The sequence below is a fragment of the Schistocerca serialis genome, chromosome 2 (genome assembly GCF_023864345.2).
Source record: "Schistocerca serialis cubense isolate TAMUIC-IGC-003099 chromosome 2, iqSchSeri2.2, whole genome shotgun sequence".
In the NCBI taxonomy this organism is placed as follows: Eukaryota; Metazoa; Arthropoda; class Insecta; order Orthoptera; family Acrididae; genus Schistocerca; species Schistocerca serialis.
This window is the reverse complement of record NC_064639.1, coordinates 126,999,893-127,027,176: the sequence shown is the minus strand read 5'-3', so window position 1 is coordinate 127,027,176 and position 27,284 is coordinate 126,999,893. Positions and strand designations below refer to the sequence as shown.

Sequence of the window (27,284 nt, the reverse complement as noted above, 5' to 3'; positions counted from 1 at the left end):
CCAACCGCGACGGAAAACATGAAGACCAGCCATATCCATCGCAGAGAGGCAATCCTGTGCACGAATCCCATAGGGCCGCGTCACTCGCTGCCGGTTATGAAATAGCCGTGCCGGAGGAAGCTGAGCAACGGTATGGTATGCAGGTGTGTATGGTGTGGACAAAGTTTTATACGCCTGGGGCACCGTAAGTAGCCGCCGCCGCATATGAAGTGGCGGTTCACCAGCCTCTGCACAGAGGCTTGGTATGGGGCTAGTTCTGAATACTCCAGTGGCCAACCAAAGCCCTTTATGGTGCACAACGTCCAACATCCTTAAGTAAGAAGGCCTCGCAGACCCATACACCGTGCACCCATAATCAAGCCGAGATCGCACAAACGCCCTGTCAAACCGGAGCAGACAAGTCCTGTCGGCTCCCCATGTACTGTGGCTAGGACATTTTAAAATGCTTAAAGCCTTAGGTGACCGTCGTTTCAGGTCTTTAAGATGAGGTAACCACATAAGCTTCGAATCAAAAATGAGCCCGAGAAATCTAAAAGAAAAATAGTTCAAATGCTCTGGGCACTATGCGACTTAACTTCTGAGGTCATCAGTCGCTTAGAACCTAGAACTAATTAAACCTAACTAGCCTAAGGACATCACACACATCCATGCCCGAGGCAGGATTCGAACCTGCGACCGTAGCGGTCACTCGGCTCCAGACTGTAGCGCCTAGAACCGTACGGCCACTCCGGTCGGCCAGAAATCTCACTGTGTCTTTAAAAGCGAGGGCAGTGTCCCTTATCCTCAACTCAGGAAAGGTTAAAATCGAACGAGAACAGTGAAAAAGAACACACACGGACTTCTCGGTGGAAAACTTAAAACCACTTTTCTGCGTCCAGTCATCCAAACGTCTAAGAGTAAGTCGCAACTGACGCGTTGTCGTTGCAAGGCTTGAAGAAGAGCAAAACAAAGAAATCATCCACAAACAAGGAACACGGGACAGGACTTTTAGCTATGGAGGTAATGTTATTAATAGCGATTGCAAAGACAGTCACACTTAAAACGCTACCCTGAGGGACAGTTTTCCTGCTCAAAGCGGTCAGACAGGACGTCACCAATTCGGTATCTAAAATAACGTGGTGAGAGGAAAGACTGAATAAAAAGAGGAAGACAACCACGAAAACCCCATCCGTGAAGCTGCTCCAGGATGAGACGCCTCCAAGTGGTATCGTAGGCCTTCTCAATGTCAAAAACTACACCTAGAAGCTGATGACGGCGTAGGAAAGCTTGTTGTATAGCCGCCTCCAGGAGGGCAAGGTTATCGAAGGTGGAGCGAAACCTCCTGAACCCACACTGAAAGCGACTAAGGAGTTACCAGGATTCTAACATCCAGACAAGGTGGCGGCTGACCATCCGCTCCAAGGTCTTTCCCATGCAACTAGCGAGGGAAACACTACGGTAGCTACTTGGGCTCGTGCGGTCTTTCCCAGGTTTTAAAAAAGGAATTAAAACTGCCTCACGCCACGAGTCAGGAAAGTGACCTGATGCCCAAATGGCATTAAGAAGTGCGAGGAGGATTTCTTTGTTGGGCCTTGTGAGGTGCCGTAGCATACTGTAACGGGTCCTGTCGTGACCAGGAGATGTGTAACGAGCTGCAGACAATGCAGAATCCAGCTCCCACATAGAAAATGGGCAGTTGTAAACTTCATGAGAGGTGAACTGAAAGTCCAGACTACACTTCTCAACAACCGCTATATGGCGCTGGAAACCCGGATCCTGACTGGTTGTTGCAGTAACCATGGCAAAATACGCTGCCATAGTCTGGGCAATGTCTTGCAGATCCATGTGGAGAGTGCCGTTAGCCATTACAGAAGCCATGGGGCACCTCCCTCCCCTTCCAGAAATTCTCCTGATGGTCTCCCACACAATGGAACTTTTGGTGGAACGATTAATGGTCTTCAGGAACTGTTGCCACGACATCTTCTAGCTGTCTCAAATAATGCGGCCACATCTTGCCCTCGCCACCCGAAAGGCTGCAAGACTCTCAGCAGTCGGCCGACACTGGAACCAATGCAGAGCCGCATGCCTGGTCCTGAATGCAGAGTGGCATTCGGCACTCCACAAAGGGACAGGTTGCCTCTTCCGGTGGCCTGTGGACTGTGGAATGGATGCTTCAGTGGCATGGTGGACGGTTTTGTTAATATGATCCACCCATGCCTGAACATTCGCACAGTGTTCAAACTGGGCCAACTGGCTATAAAGTGTCCAGTCAGCCCCACTGAGCACCCATCTTGGTGGTCTCCTTTCGGGGACCACGCCATCTGGCAGGTGAATCCAGATTGGGAAATGATCACTGCCATGCAAGTCAGCGACCACTTCCCATTGAGCACTGTTAGCAAGGGCTGGAAAGCAAAGTGAGAGATCAACGGCAGAGAATGACCCAGTCGCTGTGCAGAAGTGAGTGCTCTGTCCTCCATTGAGCAAGTAGGAACAGGATGACAGGAGAAGCCTCTCAATTGTTCTACCCCTGGGACAGGTAATTGCAGAGCACCAAAGCACATTGTGGGCATTAAAATCACCACAAATAATGAGCGGCTGGGGGAGCTGTGTAACGTTGGTGAGGGCCGCTTCATCAAGTGCATCATGTGGGGCAAGTAAAGTGAACATACAGTCAATGGATGACACACGTGCATGGACAGTCATCGTAAGCGAGAGAGGCAAGAAGTGGTAGTCTGTCCTGACGAAAATACCTCCGCCTCCTCTAGCTCTCTCTCCACACAGGTCGTCCTTTTTGTGGAGTGTATAGCCTCGAGTTCAGGGCAGTATGATGGATGTAAATAAGTCTCCTGGAGACACAAACACAGTGGTCTACGCTGAGAGAGTAGACGAAGTTCCTCCACATGCATCCTGAACCCCTGCAAGTTCCACTGAAGTATGGGAGCCATCTATGATGGGGGTAGCACCTTCATCATGTCTCTCCGACTGGGTGGGGAGACTGCAGCAGGTGCAGGGGCAGGCGTGGGGCGAGATGACTGTCCCACACATGCGTCGTACTCCAACAGCTCTGGGGAAGAGTCAGATGAAGCCTCGCATAAAACGACATCTGCATAGTCAGACGGTTTACCACGTGATTTGACCCTCTGTTGCTGCTGTATAGAAGCTTTCTGCTGTTTGGTGAGCTTTGGGGGAGCCAATGTGGGAGGGGTAATGGCCGTACTGAGCTTTGTAACAGCCTCAGCTGTTGGAGACGCCAGGGGCTAGCCCAAGTTCGCCACTGTACCTTTGCCTGCCGTTCGAGTATGGATTACAGGCTCTGAATCGCTGGCTACGTTGCAAGTGCACTGACATCTGCAGGTGTTTGTGCCAACACTCACCACCTCTGTCTGCGTAGAGGCATCGGCTTTTGGAGCAGGCTACTGAACCATGGATGCAAAAGACGCAGCAAATGTGGGAGGGTGCATCGACTTGTAGATCTTTTTGGCCTCACCATAAGGGATACGCTTGGTTGTTTTTATTTCCTGGACTTTGCGTTCCTCCAAAAATATTCGGCAATCCCTACTCCATACAGGGTGGTTCCCAGAGCAATTGATACATTAGGCTGGAGATGAGCAACCAACTCCTTCATGAGCAGCCTTACCACAGTTGCGACAAGTCGCTTCGCCTTTACACCGTAAGGTGGTATGCCCAAAACGCTGGCACTTAAAACAGCACATTGGGGTCGGGAAATAAGGCCTCACACTAAGGCGAAGGAAGCCAGCTTTAACATGTTCAGGAATTTTCGTACTACCGAAGGTCAGAATTAAGGAGTCGGATTTGACAAGATTGCCATCAACCCTCTTCATGATATGTTGTACATCAACGATACCTTCTGGAGCCCACTCAAGTTGCAGTCTTCCCTGGGAATGTCGACTAGATCCCGGCATGTCACAACACCTTTGCTATAATTCAAGGTGCTGTGCAGTTCAGTGTCTGTGGCATTCTCCCCAAGGCATTTAGCAGACTGGAGATTAGTTGCTTGCTGGGAAGTAGAAGTTTCCACTAGCAAGGTCCCATTACGCAAGTGCTTCACTGATTTTAAGGAACCACCGATTCCATCCAAACTCTTTTGTATATAGAAGGGCGAAACCTTCTCGAAACTACCCTCCTTCCGTTTCACAATGAGAAACACGTTCTGAATACCAGAATGCATTCTTTTACCAAAGACTTTACTTGTCAAAGAAGTGCTGGAGTCAGTGGCGCTGACTGCACAAGTCCTCTTGAGAGACTGGGTGTTAGAACCTTCCAGCGGCCCACCCTTTCCTCTGGGAGGAGGAAAAGAGAATTTCGAAAGATCTACCTCGGTCCCACGAGCAGCTAGGGAACTACAAGTCCACCTACACAGAGCCCCGCGAGCCTAGGTAAGCCTTATACAACTGAGGTGCGGCAGGTACCCCAGAGGTTGCCCGCTAATGACTGTTCCACCCCAACAGCCATGCATCTTATCGGCGCGCAGAACAACTTGAGATTGAGGGGTTGTTTATAGAGGTTTATTCCATCCTCGCGATCGGGGCGGTCAAGCCCGTACCCGGCACCTGAATGCCGAGCCCCTGTGGGCGCCCGAACTTCACTGTGTATGGGTCTGCAGCATGTGGCTAGTCGATGCACCCATGCTGACTGCTATTCATCAGCGATAGCGACGTGTAAGATGGCTATTTTTTGATGATGTTATTGGAAGTGTTAATATTTGTAAAGAAAAATGATACATTTGAAGAATTGTCGTCAGAGGCAACAGTATTTGTGTCAGCGATGGCAGCACTGTGGAGTTGTAGTATCTTTGACACCAATAGTGGATAGCTGCAGTGTGCAGCAGGCAGATTTTTCGTTGAGTTAACAGTGTAATGTATGGATGCATTTTTGGAACTATGTGAGTTGCAGATTTATTTTGAGGAGGAAGGATGACTCAGAACAATGGCTGGATAGCGTACGGACATGAAAAAGGTTTTGAAATGAGGAACAAGGTATTATTTGATGAGGTACAGAGTTTACTTTTATTTTAGTAGACTTGCATTGTTGGTTCACTTCACCCTCGTCACAAAAAAATGGCTATGAGAACTATGGGACTTAACTTCTGAGGTCATCAGTCCCCTAGAACTTAGAACTACTTAAACCTAACTATCCTAAGGACATCACACACTTCCATGCCCGAGGAAGGATTCGAAACAGCGACCGTAGCGGTCACTCGGTTCCAGACCATACCCTCGTCACAGTCCAGTTTTTGATAATTATTCTATTGATTGATCTTCCGAGTTAATTTGCTTTAACATGGAAATTATTAAATTAAAATAAATTATCAGATTACAGTCTATAATTGTTTTCTCTTATAAGTTCCTTCCAACTTAAATTTCAGAACTTAAAGATTGAGTCACAAAGGAAAGCAGAAAGGTTGAAGGAGTATATAGAGGGTCTAACAAGGGCGATATACTTGAGGACAATATTATGGAAATGAAAGAGGATGTAGATGAAGATGAAATGGGAGATATGATACTGTGCGAAGAGTTTTACGGAGCACTGAATGATCTAAGTCGAAACAATGCCCTGGGAGTAGACAACATTCCATTAGAACTACTGACAGCCTTGGGAGAGCCAGTCCTGACAAAACTCTACCATCTGTGGAGCAAGAAGTATGAGACCGGCGAAATACCCTCAGACTTCAAGAAGAATATAATAATTAGAATCCCAAAGAAAGCAGGTGTTGACAGATGTGAAAATTACCGAACTATCAGTTTAATAAGTCACGGCTGCGAAATACTAACGCGAATTCTTTACAGAGGAATGGAAAAACTGGTAAAAGTCGATCTCGGGGAAGAACAGTTCGGATTCCGTAGAAATATTGGAACACGTGAGGCAATACTGACCCTACGACTTATCTTAGAAAATAGATTAAAGAAAGGCAAACCTACGTTTCTAGCATTTGTAGACTTAGAGAAAGCTTTTGACAATGTTGATTGGAATACTCTCTTTCAAATTCTAAATGTTGCAGGGGTAAAATACAGGGAGCGAAAGGCTATTTACAATTTGTTCAGAAACCAAATGGCAGTCGAGGGACATCAAAGGGAAGCAGTGGTTGGGAAGGGAGTGAGACAGGGCTGTAGCATCTCCCCGATGTTGTTCAATCTCTATATTGAGCAAGCAGTAAAGGAAACAAAAGAAAATTTCGGAATAGGTATTAAAATCCATGGAGAAGAAATAAAAACTTTGAGGTTCGCCGATGACATTGTAATTCTCTCATAGACAGCAAAGGACTTGGAAGAGCAGTTGAGTGGAATGGATAGTGTCTTGAAAGGAGGATATAAGATGAACATCAACAAAAGCAAAACAAGGATAATGGAATGTAGTCGAATTAAATCGGGTGATGCTGAGGGTATTAGATAAGGAAATGAGACGCTTAAGGTAGTCAAGGAGTTTTGCTACTTGGGGAGCAAAATAACTGATGATGGTCGAAGTAGAGAGGATATACAATGTAGACTGGCAATGGCAAGGAAAGCGTTTCTGAAGAAGAGAAATTTGTTAACATCGAGTATTGATTTAAGTGTCAGGAAGTCGTTTCTGAGAGTATTTGTATGGAGTGTAGCCATGTATGGAAGTGAAACATGAGCGATAAATAGTTTAGACAAGAAGAGAATAGAAGCTTTCGAAATGTGGTGCTATAGAAGAATGCTGAAGATTAGATGGGTAGATCACATAACTAATGAGGAAGTATTGAATAGGATTGGGGAGAAGAGAAGGTTGTGGCACAACTTGACCAGAAGACGGGATCGGTTGGTAGGACATGTTCTGAGGCATCAAGGGATCACCAATTTAGGCGTGGAGTGTAAAAATCGTAGAGGGTGACCAAGAGATGAATACACTAAACAGATACATAAGGATGTAGGTTGCAGTAGGTACTGGAAGATGAAGCTTGCACAGGATAGAGTAGCATGGAGAGCTGCATCAAACCAGTCTCAGGACTGAAGACCACAACAACAACAATGGAGAAATTATAGCAGTAGGCAAGGAGTTAAACATTGCCTTTATAGATTTAGCAAAAGCCTATAACTCCATCCTCTAGAGAAAAATTGTGGGAAGTTTTGGAAAATGTAGGGATGACCATTCTTTACTGACTGGTATTGAAATATACAGAGACAATAAGCTACAGATTAAAAAGATCAAATTTATCAGAATCTGTTAATGTCACAAAAGGGCTAAGGCAAGGCCGCAGTATATCGCTCATCTCCTTCAGTTTTTGTGTAGAAGTGCCGTGGAGGTATGGGAATCATCGTCAGTGGTGTACAAGTATTTTCGTTAAGTTTTGCTTATGATCAAGTCATTCTAACAGAAGATCAATAGGAACTCCATAAAATGACGTTTATCTCAAAAATATGACAAATGGGGACTACAGATGTGTTTACGAAAAACCGAATATCTCGTAGGAACAGTGAATAGTGCCACTAGATTTGAAGTTCTGATCAATGGTAGAGCAGTTATGAGACAAACAGAAAAATTTAAGTACATAGAGGAGTACTGACAAAAGTGGATTGGATAGTACAGAATTAAAAGACAGAATACAACAAAGCAGAAAGTAAAAGGGTTAAAGAATTTATTTTAGTGGTACAAGGTAATTGCTACCATGAGTAAAAAAAGAGTGGTTAAAATAATGGGTGAATCTGTCCTGTGCTATGGATCAGAACAATGGGTTTCAAATGCTGGCCTCAAAAGAAGACTCATTACTGTGAAAATGGATTATGTACTCTAAGATGACAAAAGACATGGGATCCCACCTAATACTGTGTCGGACCTCCTGTTTCACAGCATATTGCAGCAACTGGACGTGAAGTGGACTCAACAAGTCGTTGAAAATCCCCTGCACAAAAACTGAGTCATGCAGCTTCTGTAGCAGTTAATAGCTGCGAAAGTGTTGCCAGTGCAGGATTTTGTGCACTCTTGATCATGTCCCGTAAATGTTCGAAGGGAATCATGTAGGGATATCTGGATGGCCAAATCATTCGCTGGAACTGTGCAGAATGTTCTTCAAACCAATCTCGAACAATTGTGGCCCAGTGACACGGCGCATTGTCAGCCATAAAAATTCCATCGCTCTTTGGGAACATCAAGTCCATGAAAAGTTGCAAAAGGTGTCCAGGTAGCCGAACATAACCATTATCACTAAATAATCGGTTCAATTCGGCCGCAGAACCCGTACATTCCATGTAACACAGCCATACCGTTATGGAGCCACCACCAGCCCAGTACCTTATTGAGACTTTGGGTCCATGGATTCGTGGGGTCTGAACCACACTCGAACCCTACCATCATCTCTTACCAACTGATATCGGGACTCACCTGACGAGGTCACAGTATTCTAGTCGTCTAGGATGCAACCGATGTGGTCACGATCCAAGGAGAGGCGATGCAGACGATTACGTGCTGTTAGCACAGGCACTCGCGTCGGTCATCTGCTGCCGTAACTCATTAAAGCCAAATTTCGCCACACTGACCTAACGGATAAGTTCGTCTTACGGCCCACATTGATTTCTGCTATTATTTCCCGCGGTGCTGTTTATCTGCTATCAGTGACAGCTCTACGCAAACGCCGCTGCTCTCGGTCGTTCCGTGAAGGCCGTCGGCCACTGCGTTGTCCGTGATGAGAGGCAATGCCTGACATGTATTCTCGGCGCACTTATGACACTGAGGATCTGGGAATATTCATTTCCGTAACGATTTCCGAAGCGGAATGTCCCATGCATCTAGCTCCAACTACCATTCCGCGTTCAAAGTCTGTTAACTCCCTTCGTGCGGCCATAATCACGCACCGAAACCTTTCCACGTGAACCACTTGAGTGCAAATGACAGCTCCGCCAATGTACTGCCCTTTTATACCTTGTGTACGCAATACTATCGTCATCTGTGTAGCCGGCCGGTGTGGCCGAGCGGTTCTAGGCGCCACGGTCGCAGGTTCGAATCCTGCCTTGGGCATGGATGTGTGTGATGTCCTTAGGTTAGTTAGGTTTGAGTAGTTCTAAGTTCTAGGGGATTGATGACCTCAGAAGTTATGTCCCATAGTGCTCAGAGTCATTTGAACCATCAGTCATCTGTGTATGAGCATTCGCTATCCCGCGACTTTGCTCATGTCAGTGTACGAAGGAGCCCCAGAATATCAAGAACTGAGATAAAACTAACCATGAAATAAGAGCTGGAGTGAGGGGAAACGAAACTGTGACATATGGAATTGAAAGAACATCATTAACCTGTTGTGGGCATTTGTTGCTAATCCCAGATGACCGGTGGCCAAAAAATTTGTTTTTATTGGAAACTACCCGGCACACGTAAATTCAGCAGACCACGGCGTTCTTTGAATGACCGCATCAACGAAATAACGCAGCATCCCAGTGTACGCAAGGAGGTCGCTCTGAATAGAGAGCACTGGCAGAAGATAACAGGAATACAGCAAATTGTTGTTATTGGCAAATGGTTCAAATGGCTATGAGCACTATGGGACTCAACTGCTGAGGTCATTAGTCCCCTAGAACTTAGAACTAGTTAAACCTAACTAACCTAAGGACATCACAAACATCCATGCCCGAGGCAGGATTCGAACCTGCGACCGTAGCGGTCTTGCGGTTCCAGACTGCAGCGCCTTTAACCGCACGGCCACTTCGGCCGGCTGTTGTTATTAATAGACTGATGTATTATATAAACCTGTAATATAAGTGAAAGAATTGGTATCCTTCAACGACACAGATAGAGTAAATAAGAGTTAATGCCACTGTTTATCCCTCTCTCGGTGAACTCATCACCCCCGGCTACATGTGCTTTACATTTACCGCACCCATCTATGACTATTAATAAAGAATGTGACACGAAACCTCCTATGTAAAGAGATGCGTCATTCTGAGACGAATCTATTTTACTAGCCTGTTCCTCGTTCGTCCTGAAATTTAGAGTACGACTTGATACGGGAGTATGTTGCCTCTGGAGGATAGTGCACCGAGAAACACATGATGTTTCTTAGTCAGCCTTTCAGTCTAGTAACTGATTTTAGAAACGCAGGAAGGGATGCTCATCAGAAACCACTACAAGCAGCTTCCAACATTTTATACTATTTTTATTGTTGTGACGCATGAGGTATTTTGTAGATGCTATCAATTCTTCAAAAAAATGTTCAAATGTCTGTGAAATCTTATGGGACTTAACTGCTAAGGTCATCAGTCCCTAAGCTTACACACTACTTAACCGAAATTATTTTAAGGACAAACAAACACACACACACCCACGCCCGAGAGAAGACTGGAACCTCCGACGGGACCAGCCGCACAGTCCATGACTGCAGCGCCTTAGACCGCTCGGCATCAATTCTTCGATTATAGAGTTTCATAATGAGTAAAATTCTGTAAATGTTTAAAAGTACTTACCTAATGTGTGGACAGTTAAGCCGTAGTTTATCGATCGTGCGCCATCTTCCACCTTAAAACTTTAGAAAATCTTCTACCACAGAATACTCGATAGCTGCGAAAGAACTAAGTTCTTTTGATGTTAAAATTTTCGCTGTTTTGAAAATGGAAACGTGTTGGTTACCAGTAGGTTTCATTTGAAAATGTTTGTAACTTTGTAACTGGTTTTTGATAATATTTCTTCTTAATTTAATTTCAGTTACCGATTATTGGCGTCTTCTATAGTAATAATGTAACACATAGACTATTGAATACAGTATTAACAAGATATTCTCAATTGAAATACGTTTAAATTTGAGTATAGTAATTGTTCCTGATCAGATGACCACGTTGTACGTTGGGAAGGTTTTTCGCACTTGTAAAAACGAAGTAACTTTCGTAATTTCAAATAAGGACTGGAGCACACGTTAAGTGAATGCTATCATTTCAAAACAGAAAAAGAAAATATATTAAACTTCTATTATAGGGCTAGTTGAATGCGAATGTGTGAAATGTATTCCGAGTGTAACACTCTATCCTACATAAGAGGTGCACCCCGTTTCAGTTACCTTGATCAAGCAACAAGGATTCTCTTCGAAGGCGAGAAAAAATAGGCTGCACGTGATTAAAAGACGACTACTTATACACCCTCAGACAAAAGAAAAAAAAGACAACGCCCCAGGAAGGAATTATCCGAATTGGATGGAAACCCCGCGTACAGACAAACAAACCGTTACAATTTCAGAAAAACTGGATGATTTATTCACGAGAAAGAGCTTCACAAATTGATCAAGTTACTAACACGCAGGTCCACCTCTGGTTCTTCTGAAGCAGGTGTTCGTCTTGGCACTGTCTGATAGAGTTGTCGGATGTCGTCCTGAGCGATGTCGCGCCAAATTCTGCCCAACTGACGCGTTAGACCGTCAAACTCCCGAGCTGGTTGGAGGGCCCTAGCCGCAACGATCCACACGTTCTCAATTAGGGAGACATCCAGCGACCTTACTGGCCGAGGCATGGTTTGGCAAGCACGAAGAAAAGCAACAGAAACTTTCGCCGTGTGTAGGTGGACATTATCTTGTTGATATGTAGCTCCAGCATAGCTTGTCATGTAGGGCAACAAAATGGGACATAGAATATCGTCGACGTACCGCTGAGCTGTGAGGCTGCCACGGATAACAACCAAAGGTGTCCTACACTCCTGGAAATTGAAATAAGAACACCGTGAATTCACTGTCCCAGGAAGGGGAAACTTTATTGACACATTCCTGGGGTCAGATACATCACATGATCACACTGACAGAACCACAGGCACATAGACACAGGCAACAGAGCGTGCACAATGTTGGCACTAGTACAGTGTATATCCACCTTTCGCAGCAATGCAGGCTGCTATTCTCCCATGGAGACGATCGTAAAGATGCTGGATGTAGTCCTGTGGAACGGCTTGCCATCCCATTTCCAGCTGGCGCCTCAGTTGGACCAGCGTTCGTGCTGGACGTGCAGACCGCGTGAGACGACGCTTCATCCAGTCCCAAACATGCTCAATGGGGGACAGATCCGGAGATCTTGCTGGCCAGGGTAGTTGACTTACACCTTCTAGAGCACGTTGGGTGGCACGGGATACATACGGACGTGCATTGTCCTGTTGTAACAGCAAGTTCCCTCGCCGGTCTAGGAATGGTAGAACGATGGGTTCGATGACGGTTTGGATGTACCGTGCACTATTCAATGTCCCCTCGACGATCACCGGTGGTGTACGGCCAGTGTAGGAGATCGCTCCCCCCACCATGATGCCGGGTGTTGGCCCTGTGTGCCTCGGTCGTATGCAGTCCTGATTGTGGCGCTCACCTGCACGGCGCCAAACACGCATACGACCATCATTGGCACCAAGGCAGAAGCGACTCTCATCGCTGAAGACGACACGTCGCCATTCGTCCCTCCATTCACGCCTGTCGCGACACCACTGGAGGCGGGCTGCACGATGTTGGGGCGTGAGCGGAAGACGGCCTAACGGTGTGCGGGACCGTAGCCCAGCTTCATGGAGACGGTTGCGAATGGTCCTCGCCGATACCCCAGGAGCAACAGTGTCCCTAATTTGCTGGGAAGTGGCGGTGCGGTCCCCTACGGCACTGCGTAGGATCCTACGGTCTTGGCGTGCATCCGTGCGTCGCTGCGGTCCGGTCCCAGGTCGACGGGCACGTGCACCTTCCGCCGACCACTGGCGACAACATCGATGTACTGTGGAGACCTCACGCCCCACGTGTTGAGCAATTCGGCGGTACGTCCACCCGGCCTCCCGCATGCCCACTATACGCCCTCGCTCAAAGTCCGTCAACTTCACATACGGTTCACGTCCACGCTGTCGCGGCATGCTACCAGTGTTAAAGACTGCGATGGAGCTCCGTATGCCACGGCAAACTGGCTGGCACTGACGGCGGCGGTGCACAAATGCTGCGCAGCTAGCGCCATTCGACGGCCAACACCGCGGTTCCTGGTGTGTCCGTTGTGCCGTGCGTGTGATCATTGCTTGTACAGCCCTCTCGCAGTGCCCGGAGCAAGTATGGTGGGTCTGACACACCGGTGTCAATGTGTTCTTTTTTCCATTTCCAGGAGTGTATTTATGCGATAAGTTGCTAACAATTTTCTTAATTTTTTCCACGGCCGGTTTCGAACCTTAACGCTACATCTTCAGGTACCACCAAATAATTATGAAACCATATATGTGTAGCGGTCGGACCAATCAGTCATTGGGGATCACAACCGCGTCATACAAACGCATGGGAATCTGTAACGATAGCTCCCGCCTGGAGAGCACAACAGGGAAGTCCTCCTACGGTGCCATAGAAGAACCTCCGTGACTTGCTGCCCAGGCGGGCGCTGTGGTTGTTGGACCATCACTCTTGGTTGTGGGGACATATGGCGGCGGGCGACTTTCAGGTTTGTATCGCTTCACTGTCCAGGGCGTCTCCTGACACCTCTTCGGTCTGGACTCTGACTGACTGGAGTAGAACTGTCTTCTGTGATGAGTCCCGTTTTGAACTGAGGCCCTATGACCAGGGAAGAAGACGTGTCTGGAGACACCACGGACAGCACTGGATACCAGCCCGAATGTCGCCCGCACTATGGCACGACAACCAGGGGTGATGGTCTGGCGGGCCATGTCTTTTCACAGGAGGACCCCTTTGGTTGTCATCCACGGCACCCTTACACCACGGCTGTACCTCGATGACTTTATACGACCCGTTTCCTCGCGCTTCATGACAAGCCATCTTGGGCTTACATTTCAGCATACGCGGTGACAGTTTCCGCTGCTTGCCTTCGTGCTTGCCAAACCCTACCTTGGCCGACAAGGTCGTTGGATCTCCCGTGATTGAGGACGTTTCGAGCATTATGGGAAGGGCCCTCCAACCATCTCGGGAGTTTGACGATCTCATGCGCCAGTTTTACAGAATTTGGCACGACATCCCTCAGTAGGAATCCAACAACTCTATCAGTCATTCCCAAGCCGAATAACTGTTTACATAAGGACCAGAGCTGGATCAACGCGGTACTGACTTTGCTCAATTTGTGAATCTCTTCCTCTAGAATAAATCGTTTACTTTTTCTAAAACTGTAATCATTTATTTGTCTGTACTGGAACATCACATCTACCGATTTCCGTTCCATTCGGATAACTGCTTCATAGTGCATCGGCTTACTTTTCGTAAAGTGTACAACAAAAAGTAACGGATTTTACGTACCAGAAACAAGTTCAACTCGAACAAAACTCAAAAGTAGATGCTGTCCTTGCACAAAACTTCCAATGATTACTGAAAACATGCGGTGCACTACCTTATCCTATGTGATTAGGATTCGGTCGGAGTTATATCACCGAGGCCTCGCGCTGGCACTTCATGAAGTTGCGAAGGCTACCTGGCAGTTGTCGTTGGATCTGTATCTCTTAGGCTATGACTGCGCCTGAAGTTATGACAGACCCAGTTGCAGTGCGCTGTCCCAACAGCTGATATGGTCGTCGCTGCCTTCAATTCAGAATTGCCCTTTGTGCTGTAACAGTTCTGCTACAATTTCTTCGCCGATAGATATGAGAGATTCCCTTAAGGTAATTAACAGCGAGTTACACGCCTACAGCAGCGTTGTATCGTCCAGAGATCACGGTGCTAAACCGAAGTTGGCAACGCGAATCGATTCCACAGACACGACGTATGGAAGGCGCTCTTGAAGACTACGTCAGTCCCCCAACACTGTAGTCCCATCACACTGAGCTCAACCCACTTCGTGACCTCATTTGAAGTACTCAACATAACAATGTAGGACCAACGAGTAGTTAACTTTTCCGACAAAACAAACTTTCGTAAAGGTTGCATTTCATACTGCGTGAGAACTGTTTATAAATAAGAGCATCAAGTGATTCTTTGCTTGTCAATGACACTTGTAAATTATACAAAAATCCTGTGGCAAAAAATGTGTCAAACTTAAGTAAATCCCTTACTCATTTACGTAATAAAACGAACTAATATTTCATGTGTTCTTGTTTGATGATCCTTCTTCCAGAGCAATCAAAAATTCACAGTTATGGCCCAGCTGGCGGGGAGAAAGTTGATCATCTGGTTACAGCAAGTAGTTTTTACATAACTTCAGTATCACAAATAGCAACTGAGTTACACTGGAAAAAATCACATAAATATTAACTCGCGGTAACAAACAATTAAGAACAACTTGGGGTACGCGATTATCATGATGGTTCTGCACAAAACTATCACATGCAAACCAGTGACTCTACAATCTGTTTATGTCATTTGTTGATAGAGAGAGAGCAATCGTATGTTTGAAAGAACGATGACAATTGGCGTTCTGAAACTGTTGGAAGACAGCTGTGAAACAGCAGTTCCGCTGTTCAAAATAATCTGAAAATGCGCTAACCAGGAGAAACGTGTCATTATTAATAAAACACTTGCAACCGGGACTGCTTTTTAATCTTGGAGCTTTGAACCACTGTTGCTGCATCAAGCCAAAATGGAGTGGAGCAATGTGTTCAGATGTGAAACCAGTTGGTGGAAAGGTTTCTATGTATTATTAACTACGTGATTTGAAAGCGAAGACAGTGGTATATAGGGGACAAGTAATATGTAGAGTTGGAGAAGTGGTTCCGCGTACTTGCATCAGGGATGGTGGCAACAATTTCTAAACACATAAAAAATGTGCGAGTTCACCTATTTGAGCGGTTGGATTGGAAATTTCATCGGGCACTGCACACAGGGGTGGGATGTAGGCGAGAGGATGTGGAAACATTATAAATGGAAACGGTGGGCTCCCATCTATGTGCAGTGTGAACTGCAGGTCAATAGAGGGCCACTCTCTTCATGGATGACTGGCCAAACGAGGTGGCATTCGGGAGCATGGCAGTTCAAACCCCTTTTGGAGCACATACATTTAGTTTTCTGTGGTTTCCCCACATCACATAAGGCAAATTGTGGAATCGCTCCTTTCAATAGGATTTCCTTCCTCATTCGTTTCCAATTCCTTGAACTCTGTTTCTACTGATATCATAGTACACGGAAAATTCAAATCTCCGGAGGAAGGAGATGGTGAATTCCAATTATTCTTATACATCTTGTAATTAAATTTTCCCTGAGGCATTTAAGTCTCATCTTTATCTACGATTGATAATTGAATTAAAATTTGTGCTACAGCCAGGACACAAACCCAGGCCCTCTTGCTTACTAGGCAGAATTGCTGCACTCTGGTGAAGAGTGCTGCATGAACTATCCAAGTCGAATACCCTCCCCAACACAAACATCAATTCATATCTTCAGCTTATAAATATGAGGCTTAAATGTCTCGGGGAAAATTTAATTACAAGATCTATAAGATCACCTATGGTACAGGACTTCCCCATTACATCCATCGCTGTGGTGCTATTCCAAAGTCGGAGAGCGGTGGCAATACTGACAATGTAGGGGGAAAATAAGCTGAAGATATGAAGTTTGTGGTGGGGACGGCATTCGACTTGGGTAGTTCGTGCAGCTATTTGGACAACACTGCTGCTGTGGTGTAATGGTTTGCATTTCTGCCTAGTAAGCAAGGACAGCTGGGCTCGACTTCTGGCCCTGGAGCAAGTTTCAATTCAATTCTTCACCTTTCATCATTATCGTAGAATTCCAGTTATGGTTGCCAAGTAGATTGAGAAGTGTTTTAATCTGTTTTCAGTCGTTGAAAATCGGTGACATTAATGGTTTCAAACGAAACATTGCGTCTCTGCTGAGTGGTACATTTTCAATTTTACATTTCCTGATAGAAATGTGTATGTGTGTTAATCTGCAGACAAAGCTTCCTTAGCAGTTACTTGATACACCCATGTCTGTTCAACATGTAACAACTTCCTTGTTTTAGTTTATGACAGTATTATTGCACCTGAGAATGCGTTTTTATCATTTATATTTCACGAGGACACTGTGAACCACTTGATAGTATATGCACAACTGTCTTGAAATCAGTCACAGTGTGAGCGTTTTCCTTGGACACCACTGTAACTCTTGCACTATAACATCACTACATGTTTCCGACAATGGCCACGGGAGACCAAGAGCAATAATACCGTGGTTGTTTGGCCCAACAATTCTTGAACATACACGGCAGACAATTTTGTTTCTGCAAACCACACTACAGCTTGTGCGCGCTGCTGTGCAGTGGCCATTTTCACTTCCTGCGACCATGGTGCACTCTGGCACTTCTGACGTGGGAATATAAATTCTTTGAGATGCTCTACATTCTGGTGCATTTTTCACTGTCACATCTACTGTGGTTTTTCTCTCCTGGGACCTTGAAATCAGTGAGGTTTGAGGGGCACACCCTGTATTATAACATCACTACATGTTTCCGACAATGGCCACGGGAGACCAAGAACAATAATACCGTGGTTGTTTGGGCCAACAATGCTTGAACATACACAGGAGAGTATGTTGTTACGGTGCTCTTCAGTCTCAAGACTTGTCTGATGTAGTTCTCCACGCTAGCCTGTCCTGCACCAGCCTCTTCATTCCCACATAAATACTATAGTCTTCAATAATTCGAACCTGCTTACTGTATTCAAGCCTTGACCTCCTTCTACAATTTTTAGCTCCTACATTCCCTTCTATTACGAAACTGACGGTTCCTCGATGCCTCAGGCTGTGTCCTGTCAGTTGATCCTTTCTCTTAGATTGTGCCATAAAATTCTTTGTTCCTGAATTCGATTCAGTACCTCCTCATTAATTACTCAATTCATCTAATTTTCAGTATTCTTCTTTAGCGACAAATTTCAAAAGCTTCTATTCTCCTTCTGTTTGAATTGTTTATTGTGCACGTTACACATGTTTTAAAGGCAACATTCTGTTCAAATACCTTCAGAAAAGACCTTACAACACTTTAATTCACATTAAGTGTTAACAAGTTCCTCTCTTCCAGAGGTGTTTCTTTCTATTGACAATCTGCAGTTTAAATCCTCTCTGCTTTGACCATCATCAGTTATCTTGATGCCCAAATAGCAAAATTATCTTCTAATTTGATTGTCTCATTTCCCTATCTAATTCCCTCAGCATTGCCTGATTTAATTCGACTGCATTCCCTTAGTCTTGTTTTACTTTTGTTCATGTTCCTCCTGTAACCCCTTTTCAAGACACTATCCGTTTCGCTAAACTGCTCTTCCAAGTATTTTGCAATTTCTCATAAAATTACATCACTGGAAAACTTCCTAGCTTTGCCTTATTCTTCTAAATTTTTCCACATTTATCCTTCCTTTGCTTTGCTGCTTGCTCAGTGTACGTACAGACTGAATAGCTTCGGGGCTAGACGACAAACTTGTCTCACTCGCTTCGCAACTATTGCTTCATATTGATGTCTTTCGACTCTTACAACTGCAGTCTGCTTTCTGGAAGAATATAGCAATTAATTCATTACATGATACGCAGATCTCGATCTTATGAGCTGATTTCACACACGTTTGTGATGCTCACTATAGCCATGCTGCTACTCATTGAGTTAACTACCCACACCCCACAGACCAGTTTTTTTTAAAGAAAAATGGGATTCACAATACGAGGAGCACATTGTGTTAACTGACCTATACTAGACTCACCAAGCCTGTACGTGGACAACATAGTCTATGCTCAAACATTGATTCTTCGTCCAGAATTGTGTTTTATTGCTTGATGCATCATGTGTGATGTTCTTACACTTTGGCTATGTGATTCTATTCGACCAGTTACTTTTTCAATAGTTGGATTTGTACATCTTCTTGATCTATGAGAATCAGGATATTTTTAGGAGATCGGTGTATGACACTAGGTAGATCACTACTGATAATTGGAATAGAAGTACTCAGTTAATTTGTGAAAACAGACTGAAAGAAATATCAGACTCTTAACAATACTGATATGCATACATCTTTGACATCACAGCAGTTACCGTAAACCTGTTGGTCTATTAGACACGTGTACCATGTAATGGATAACTTACGCCGACTCGTATCTTGCTGCCCTTGGCGGCCAGGTCTTTCCTCAGCCCTTCGAGCAGTACTTTGACGGCGTGCTTGCTGGCGTAGTACATCGCGAAAGCACTTGTACCCGGTGTCGTGTGTCCCGCAACACTGAAAATTAGGAAACACGTTGTAACAGTAGAAGCAGGCTACAACATCGCAGATGAGCGGGGAGTCAGCACGTGAGATACAATCTTGCATGATTACCTCAACTAATAATATACCAATGAGGAGCACACCTGGTGTTTCGCTGGCTATTCGTAAGGTGCTACTTCAACATTCATCTTCCAAATCTTTTTTCCTATTCTTTGTCATTTCTTTTTGTCTCTAGTTTTTTACTTTTCGTATCTGAGCCAGCACATAAGTCAATGGTGATGATATGAGAAAGTGCGATTATCCCATTCTAAGTAATGTTAACAACTTCCACAGTCATATTAACTCATACCACCGACAACAAAAAACCACATGAACTTAGCGTTGAATGTGTGCCGTGCAATTCGAAGGATGCTTTTGCACTCCACCTGGCAACATACTTCGAATGTTCACGAACCGAACCAATATCATGCTCACTACATACTTTTCTTTCATTTCTAGAGAAATAATTCCGACACAGTGACGTTATGGGAAAATAGTTTCTTGTGACGACATTCTTGTGGCAGACATTCCAAGCCCTCTTGCTGCAACAAAATAGAAAAAAAATCTCGAGCTTTCGATCATTATCTCCATTGCCTTCATCATGTGTAACTGGCTGTTTATGTGCCAAGAAGACAGAACATTTATACGCAGCATAGTTATAATTACTGTCATGGTTGCTTCCTCTTTTATTTGACACACTGATTGGAGAATCTGCGAGGGGTGTTCAAAAAATTCCGGAACATTCGTAATTTCACGTTATGGTGTGTTGGAGAGAAATGCAGGTCAGGTGGAATCCCTGCATATGCCTGTTTCTAATGTGTAACTGCCAGAAGTTTCATTGTTGTATGTCTTTCCTTATTGTTCAGTGCTGTATTGAGTAGAATATTGTAACCCACAGTTTGCGAATTTCGAGTTGGCAGAGTTAGAGGAGTAACGTGTCTGCATTAAATTTTGCTTGAATGCTAAGAAAATCTTTACAGAGACACGCCAAATTATGGAGGAGGCCTACGGTGATGAGTGCTGAAGCCGTACTCTGTGTTACGAATGGTTGACACGGTTTAAAAATGGCCAGACGAAAGTTAAAGATGACCCTCCTTCAGTAAGCCCATCGACGTCTACCGACGACGCTCATGAAGGAACGTCAACGAAATTGTGAGTGCCAATCGAAGACTGACTGTCCGAGAGACTGTAGAAGAATGTAACATCTTGGAATGCCAAGAACATGTAACATCTTGGAATACATCTTGTTGCTGCCAAGTTCATCCCACGGCTTATGAGTCAAGACCAGAAAGGCCTTGCCTTGCAGTCTGCAAAGAGCTTTCGGATCGCACAAATGAGAACGAGATGTTCCTTAAGAGAATCATAACTGGTGATGAGACGTGGGTCTACGGTTATGATGTTGAGACCAAGGTCCGATCTTCACAATGGATCGGGAAAGGTACTCCAAGACCAAAAAATCTCGTCAGGTCAGGTCAGGTCAAATATCAACCCATACTGATAGCTTCCTTTGAGTTTGAAGAATTAGTAAACCATGAATTAGTGCCACTGGGACAAACTGTTAATCGATGGTACTATCGGGACGTGTTGTGACGCCCGCGAGAAAATGTGAGGAGGGAACGGCTTGAAATGTAGGCTAACAGCTCATGGGTCTTGCAGCATGATAACGTACCCGCACTATCTTGCCCGTTGGTGCGTGACTGTTGCACAAAAAAAGGAAATGACTGTGTTGCCTCATCCTCCGTACTCTCCAGACCTGGCCTTTGCAATTTTTGTTTTCAAAGTTGAAAGGACGAAGATCTGCAACGATAGATGGGATAAAAGAAAATTCGCAGACGGTGCTTCGCGCGGTCCAACAGTAGGCATACCAAGACTGCTTCCAGAAGTGGATACGCGATGGGAGAGGTGTATCAGTTGTGGAGGACAGTATTTCGAAGGAGACCATACACAATAAGTAAAAGGTGAGCGTAGAAAAATTTTGTGCTCAAAATTCCAAAATTTTTTGAAGAGACCTCGTACTACGACCTCATACGTTTTCTGATACCCTCCTTAGCAACGATTGACAAAACGGTGACCATGACATTTTTATACACCTTTCCCGTTAGCCCTTGTAACTGAGGTACCATCTGTCTCCCTAGCAGCTACGTATTGTCTTTGAACTTACCTGAAAGAAGCCCTCCCGGTTAGCCGTGCGATCTAACGCACTGCTTTCGGGGCGAGAAGGCGTGCCGGTCTCCGGCACGAATCCGCCCGGCGGATTAGTGTCGAGGTCCGGTGTGCGGGCCAGCCTGTGGACGGTTTTTACGGCGGTTTTCCATCCGCCTCGGTGAATGCGGGCTGGTTCCACTTATTCCGCCTCAGTTACACTATGTCGGCGACTGCTGCGCAAACACTGTCTCCACGTACGCGTACACCATAATTTCTCTACCACGCAAAAATTTGGGGTTACACTCGTCTGGTGTGAGACGTTCCCGCGTGGGGAGGGGGGGGGGGGAGTCCACTGGGGGGGGGGGGGGGGCCGAACCACACAATAACCCTGAGTTTGGTGTGGGGCGGCAGTGGGGTGAGTGGACTGGTGTAGCCTGTTGTGGGGATTGTGAACCACTAAGGGCTACGTGGACGAAGCCTCTCCGTCGCTTCTAGGTACCTAGTTCCATACAATACCTGAAAGACGTGGTACGTCGGGTGAAATCTATTTGCAACGAAACAAGCAGCGTAATTCGGCATCACACTCTTTGCTTGACTGTTACACGTCCACGGCGACTGTGACGACAGCGAATGCAATCACTCTGAGAACTACAGCACACTGATCAACTACGCATCTAGCTTACACCGATCGGTAAAAGACTGAATTACAAAATCTCAAAAAGGCTTTTGTAGCTGATCACAGCTTGTATTGGGTAGCTTCGCTGATATAGCTTAGGGTATACGTGTTCGCCTCTTTTATACACTGCGAACACAATTAAAGGGCCACTTTTTCGAAACGCCGCAGTTTTCTCGCCTTGCTATGTAGAATTTTGAAATTCAGTTTTATGGTGCCCTACAAAAGCGTGACGCCCTGGGACGTCAACCTTGGGCTCGGCGACACTCCGAACACCAAGATGTCAACACACAGACAAAAAGGTCAGAGCTCAGAAGTTCATGTGAGCTGTAAAGGGGTTAATGATGTCACACTGGCACCGGATTGCGCCACAGTCCATCCCAACACCACCGTGGAAGTGTCACACAGTGGGAAGTTCGTCACAACCCCTCTTTCCCACATTTCACTCATTCTTTTGACGCCTCTGTGATGGAGGTCAGAACCGTGACGCCCAACGTTAAAACCAAGCGATTTTCTTACGATTAGCCGAGGAAAACATTTCACTCCCACTGCCGCTCAGAATAGACAAGAATAGGCCTCAGTAGATGGCATAAAGGGCGTCAATGAAACCACTGCCCTTTCCTTAGGGCGTTCATTTCCACACATTTCGCTGTCGAAAACGACAGTTGTCGGTGTCATGAGCAACAGGACAACGCTCTTGACACCTTTGACACTGCTCACATCCAAGGACACTTCAAACTTTCTCTAAGAACATTCTGGGCCTGTAAGCCTAATTAAGGTGTGGAGTGCATTCCTGTCACAGCTCTTGCTCTGGTGTACGATGTGGAATCACTATGGGACATTCAAAACCATTCGACGAAATCTGACCGCGATCCGAAGCAGCAAAGGGTACTTATGCATTTGCAGCCCTCTTGCTTCACGTTTTGCTGTGGCGTGTTCACGGACGGGTGCGACATTCACACATGCGTGAATAAGACTGTAAAGAGTCTTCCTACGAACCCCCACTTCGGCAAAACTCTTGGTACCACCAGACTGCCTTTGCTGCGCACTTTAAAAATGTGTACGGTGACAATTATTGAACTATATGAAATAAAATCCTCATAACTTATGAACAGTTTGCGTTGGGACCCTCAAACCTCACACTTGAGCGCTGGATATGACGAGAATTAGTATGCTCATGCATGGTTAGGTTTAGCGATGAAGCCCACTTCCATCTGGATGGGTTCCTCAATAAGCAAAATTGGGCGACTGAGAATCCACATTTCACGATGGAGAAGTCTCTTCCACCCCCAACGGGTGCCTGTGTGGTCTGCAATAGCCAGTCACAGAATAATCGGTTCGATATTCCTTGATGGCACGGTGAATACCAAACGGTACGTGCAGGTTCTGAAAGGTGATTTTATCCCAGTGTTTGATGTCCTGGAGGAGGACTTTGGGGACCGCATTCTGGCTCTACGATACCCAGAGGCCACTGACATGAGCCTCTATTGGCCGCCATATTCTCCGAGTCTGAACACATGCGACTCCTTTTTGTGGGGATATATCAAAGAAACGTGTGTACAGCAATAACCCCAAGACCGTTGCTGGGCTGAAAACAGCCATTCAGGTGGTCATCGACAACATCGATGTTCCGACATTGCAGAGGGTCATGCAGAATTTCGCTGTTTGTCTGCGCCACGTCATCGACAATGATGGTAGGCATATCGAACATGTCACAACCTAAATTCGAATATCTGTGGTAACGTTTACGTGTTGAATAACGTGTGTGCACGCCGTAGTTTGTAACTAAGTTACGTTTCTTTTCATGTAGTTCAACAATTGTCACCCTGCACCTGTACAGGGACAAACCGTGATGGAGACAGGCAACCTCTTGACAGGCCTCCTGTTTCGTATGCCTGTTAGCAGGCGTGAAAGCAGCAGCATAGCCTGCCTGCAGGTGTCTGGGACTCTTGTCACAGTTTGTCCCTGTACAGAGACATTTTTGAAAGTTCTCAACGGAGGCACAGAGGCACGAGGCACAGAGGGTGTTACTGAACTGGCAGGTTTAGAGGGATCCTTTGTTGTTTTACTCACGCGTGTGTCAATGTCGTGTCCCACCGTGCACACGCCACAGGATGGTATGAAGCAGGAGGGCTGAAAATGCATAAGCTCTCTTTGCTGTTTCGGATCGCGGTCAAATTTCGTCGAATGGTCTTGAATGGTCCATAGTGATTCCACGCCGTACACTGTGGTCGCATTGGACTCCAGATGGGTGCGAACACGTTAACTGGTGTTGCTGGACCACGTTGTTCCTAGAGAAGGTTTGAATCGTCCGGGTGAGGTCTGCAGTGTCAAAGGTTGTCAAGAACGTCGCCCTGCTGCTCACGACACCCCGAACTGTCGTTTTCGACCGCGAATTGTTTGGGAATCAACGCTCCAAGGGAAGGGGTGGTTACATTGATGCCCTTTATGTGACCTGATGAGGCCTATTCCTCTCGCTTCTAAGCGGCGGTGTGTGGCCACTCGTAAGAGAACCGCGTGTTTTCACCGCGGTTCGGACCTACATCTCGGAGGCGTCAAAAGAGTGCGTGAAATGTGGGAAAGTGGGGTTGTGACGAACTTCCCAACGTGTGACACTTTCACGGTGGTGTTGGGAAGATCTGGGGTGCAATTTGGTGCCAGTGTGACATCATTAATCCACCTTACAGTACACGTCAACTTCTGAGCTCTGGCCCTTTCTTCGTATGTGTCGACACTTTACTGTGTGAAGCACCACCGAGCCGAACGAAGACGTAACAGATCGCCACGCTTTTCCGCCATTACAGGAGAAGGATAAAGACACCATTGAGCCAAATTTCAAACGTTTACATCACAACGGGTCAGCCCCGAAAGCAGATTAAAAGTGTGTGTTGGACCGAGACTCGAACTCGGGACCTTTGCCTTTCGCGGGCAAGTGCTCTACCAATTGAGCTACCCAAGCACGACTCGCGCCCCGTCCTCACAGCTTTACTTCTGCCAGTATCTCGTCCCCTACCTTCCAAACTTTACTGAAGCTCTCCTGCGAACCTTGCAAAGCTATCACTCCTGAAAGAAAAGATATTGCGGAGACATGGCTAGGCCACAACCTGGGGAGTGTTTCCAGAATGAGATTTTCACTCTGCAGCGGAGTGTGCGCTGATATGAAACTTCCTGGCAGATTAAAACTGTGTGCCGGACCGAGACTCAAACTCGGGACTTTTGACTTCCGCGGGCATGTGCTCTACCAACTGAGCTACCCAAGCACGACACACAGTTTTAATCTCCCAGGAAGTTTCATATCAGCGCACACTCCGCTGCAGAATGAAAATCTCATTCTGGAAACATCCCCCAGGCTGTGGCTAAGCCATGTCTCCGCAGTATCCTTTCTTTCATGAGTGCTAGTTCTGCAAGGTTCGCAGGAGAGCTTCTGTAAAGTTTGGAAGGTAGGAGACGAGATACTGGCAGAAGTAAAGCTGTGGGTACCGGGCGTGAGTCGTGCTTCGGTAGCTCAGATGGTAGAGCGCTTGCCCGCGAAAGCCAAAGGTCCCGAGTTCGAGTCTCGGTCGGGCACACAGTTTTAATCTGCCAGGAAGTTTCATATCAGCGCACACTCCGCTGCAGAGTGAAAATCTCATTCTGGAAACATCCCCTAGGCTGTGGCTAAGCCATGTCTCCGCAATATCCTTTCTTTCAGGAGCGCTAGTTCTGCAAGGTTCGCAGGAGAGCTTCTGTGCTTGGGTAGCTCAGTTGGTAGAGCAGTTGCCCGTGGAAGGCATAGGTCCCGAGATCGAGTTTCGGTCCGGCACACAGTTTTAATCTGCCAGGAAGTTTCATATCAGCGCACACTTCGTTGCAGAGTGAAAATCTCATTCTGTAAAGAAATATTGTTAAAATATCTCAAAAACTGCAATTGTAATAAAATTTTGAAGTTCTAGAGGGACTGTATGGACACCCTGTATTTTAGACCTCGTTAACGATTGTTAGTTTGTAAAGCTATTTAGCTATGTACAAGTGAGCCTATCCCGTTTTGTTTGTTTCTCCTTGGTGGAGGCTTTTCGTGTGTGTTCGGAGTGTGCTACGACTTTTTGGGGTGTATGGAGGTGGGTTACCTAACACGTACCTGTGACGAAACCTATCAGCATGGACAATGACAGCTTCTGTTGCTGCTGTTTCGCGCTTGTTCCATAAGGTGTTCACTGCGCGTGAGAGACACCGTCATACGTTATTCTTACGGTCGCAAAGCTGTGCAGAATTGTGTACGTTAGACTGCAAGATACAGAAATATGTAACTGAATAAAACTAAGAGTACAATGCTGTCACAATACGTATCACAACCCCACCTGTTGATGTGGATGATGAAGCCGTCGTCGACGCCCCTGCTCAGCATGTCCTGCACGGCCTCCCTGGTGCAGATGCTCAGACCCAACACGTTCACGTCCAGGATGCGCTTCCAGTCTTCCGTCTTGCCCTCTGGTCACAAGAACAAAGAGAAATATTGTACTTGCATAAACATTTTTGCAGTATCTATTGGCACATCCAACTGCAAAGCAGACGCTAGGGGAGAGGCTTACTGTTAAAATTGAGAGAGCATTGTGAAAGTTGGACATATATAGGTGGACTGGACATTTGAAACTTCCTGGCAGATTAAAACTGTGTGCCCGACCGAGACTCGAACTCGGGACCTTTGCCTTTCGCGGGCAAGCGCTCTACCATCTGAGCTACCGAAGCACGACTCACGCCCGGTACCCACAGCTTTACTTCTGCCAGTATCTCGTCTCCTACCTTCCAAACTTTACAGAAGCTCTCCTGCGAACCTTGCAGAACTAGCACTCATGAAAGAAAGGATACTGCGGAGACATGGCTTAGCCACAGCCTGGGGGATGTTTCCAGAATGAAATTTTCACTCTGCAGCGGAGTGTGCGCTGATATGAAACTTCCTGGCAGATTAAAACTGTGTGCCCGACCGAGACTCGAACTCGGGACCTTTGCCTTTCGCGGGCAAGCGCTCTACCATCTGAGCTACCGAAGCACGACTCACGCCCGGTACCCACAGCTTTACTTCTGCCAGTATCTCGTCTCCTACCTTCCAAACTTTACAGAAGCTCTCCTGCGAACCTTGCAGAACTAGCACTCCAGAAAGAAAGGCTGCTGCGGAGACATGGCTTAGCCACAGCCTGTGGGATGTTTCCACACTCTGCAGCGGAGTGTGCGCTGATATGAAACTTCCTGGCAGATTAAAACTGTGTGCCCGACCGAGACTCGAACTCGGGACCTTTGCCTTTCGCGGGCAAGCGCTCTACCATCTGAGCTACCGAAGCACGACTCACGACCAGTACAGACAGCTTTACTTCTGCCAGTATCTCGTCTCCTACCTTCCAAACTTTACAGAAGCTCTCTT

General features: G+C 46.1%; 1 protein-coding gene across 2 annotated transcripts in view; it reads right to left on the bottom strand.

The window, feature by feature from the left end:
• LOC126456809 (dehydrogenase/reductase SDR family member 11-like) overlaps positions 1-27,284 on the bottom strand; it is a 434,906-nt gene that overhangs the window by 30,008 nt on the left and 377,614 nt on the right. For both annotated transcript variants that reach the window (XM_050092601.1, XM_050092602.1), the window contains exons 3-4: positions 26,227-26,356; positions 18,918-19,047 (exon numbers count right to left, since the gene is read on the bottom strand). In XM_050092601.1, the coding sequence (XP_049948558.1) occupies positions 18,918-19,047; positions 26,227-26,356 (260 nt within the window). The remainder of the gene's footprint in view (positions 1-18,917; positions 19,048-26,226; positions 26,357-27,284) is intronic.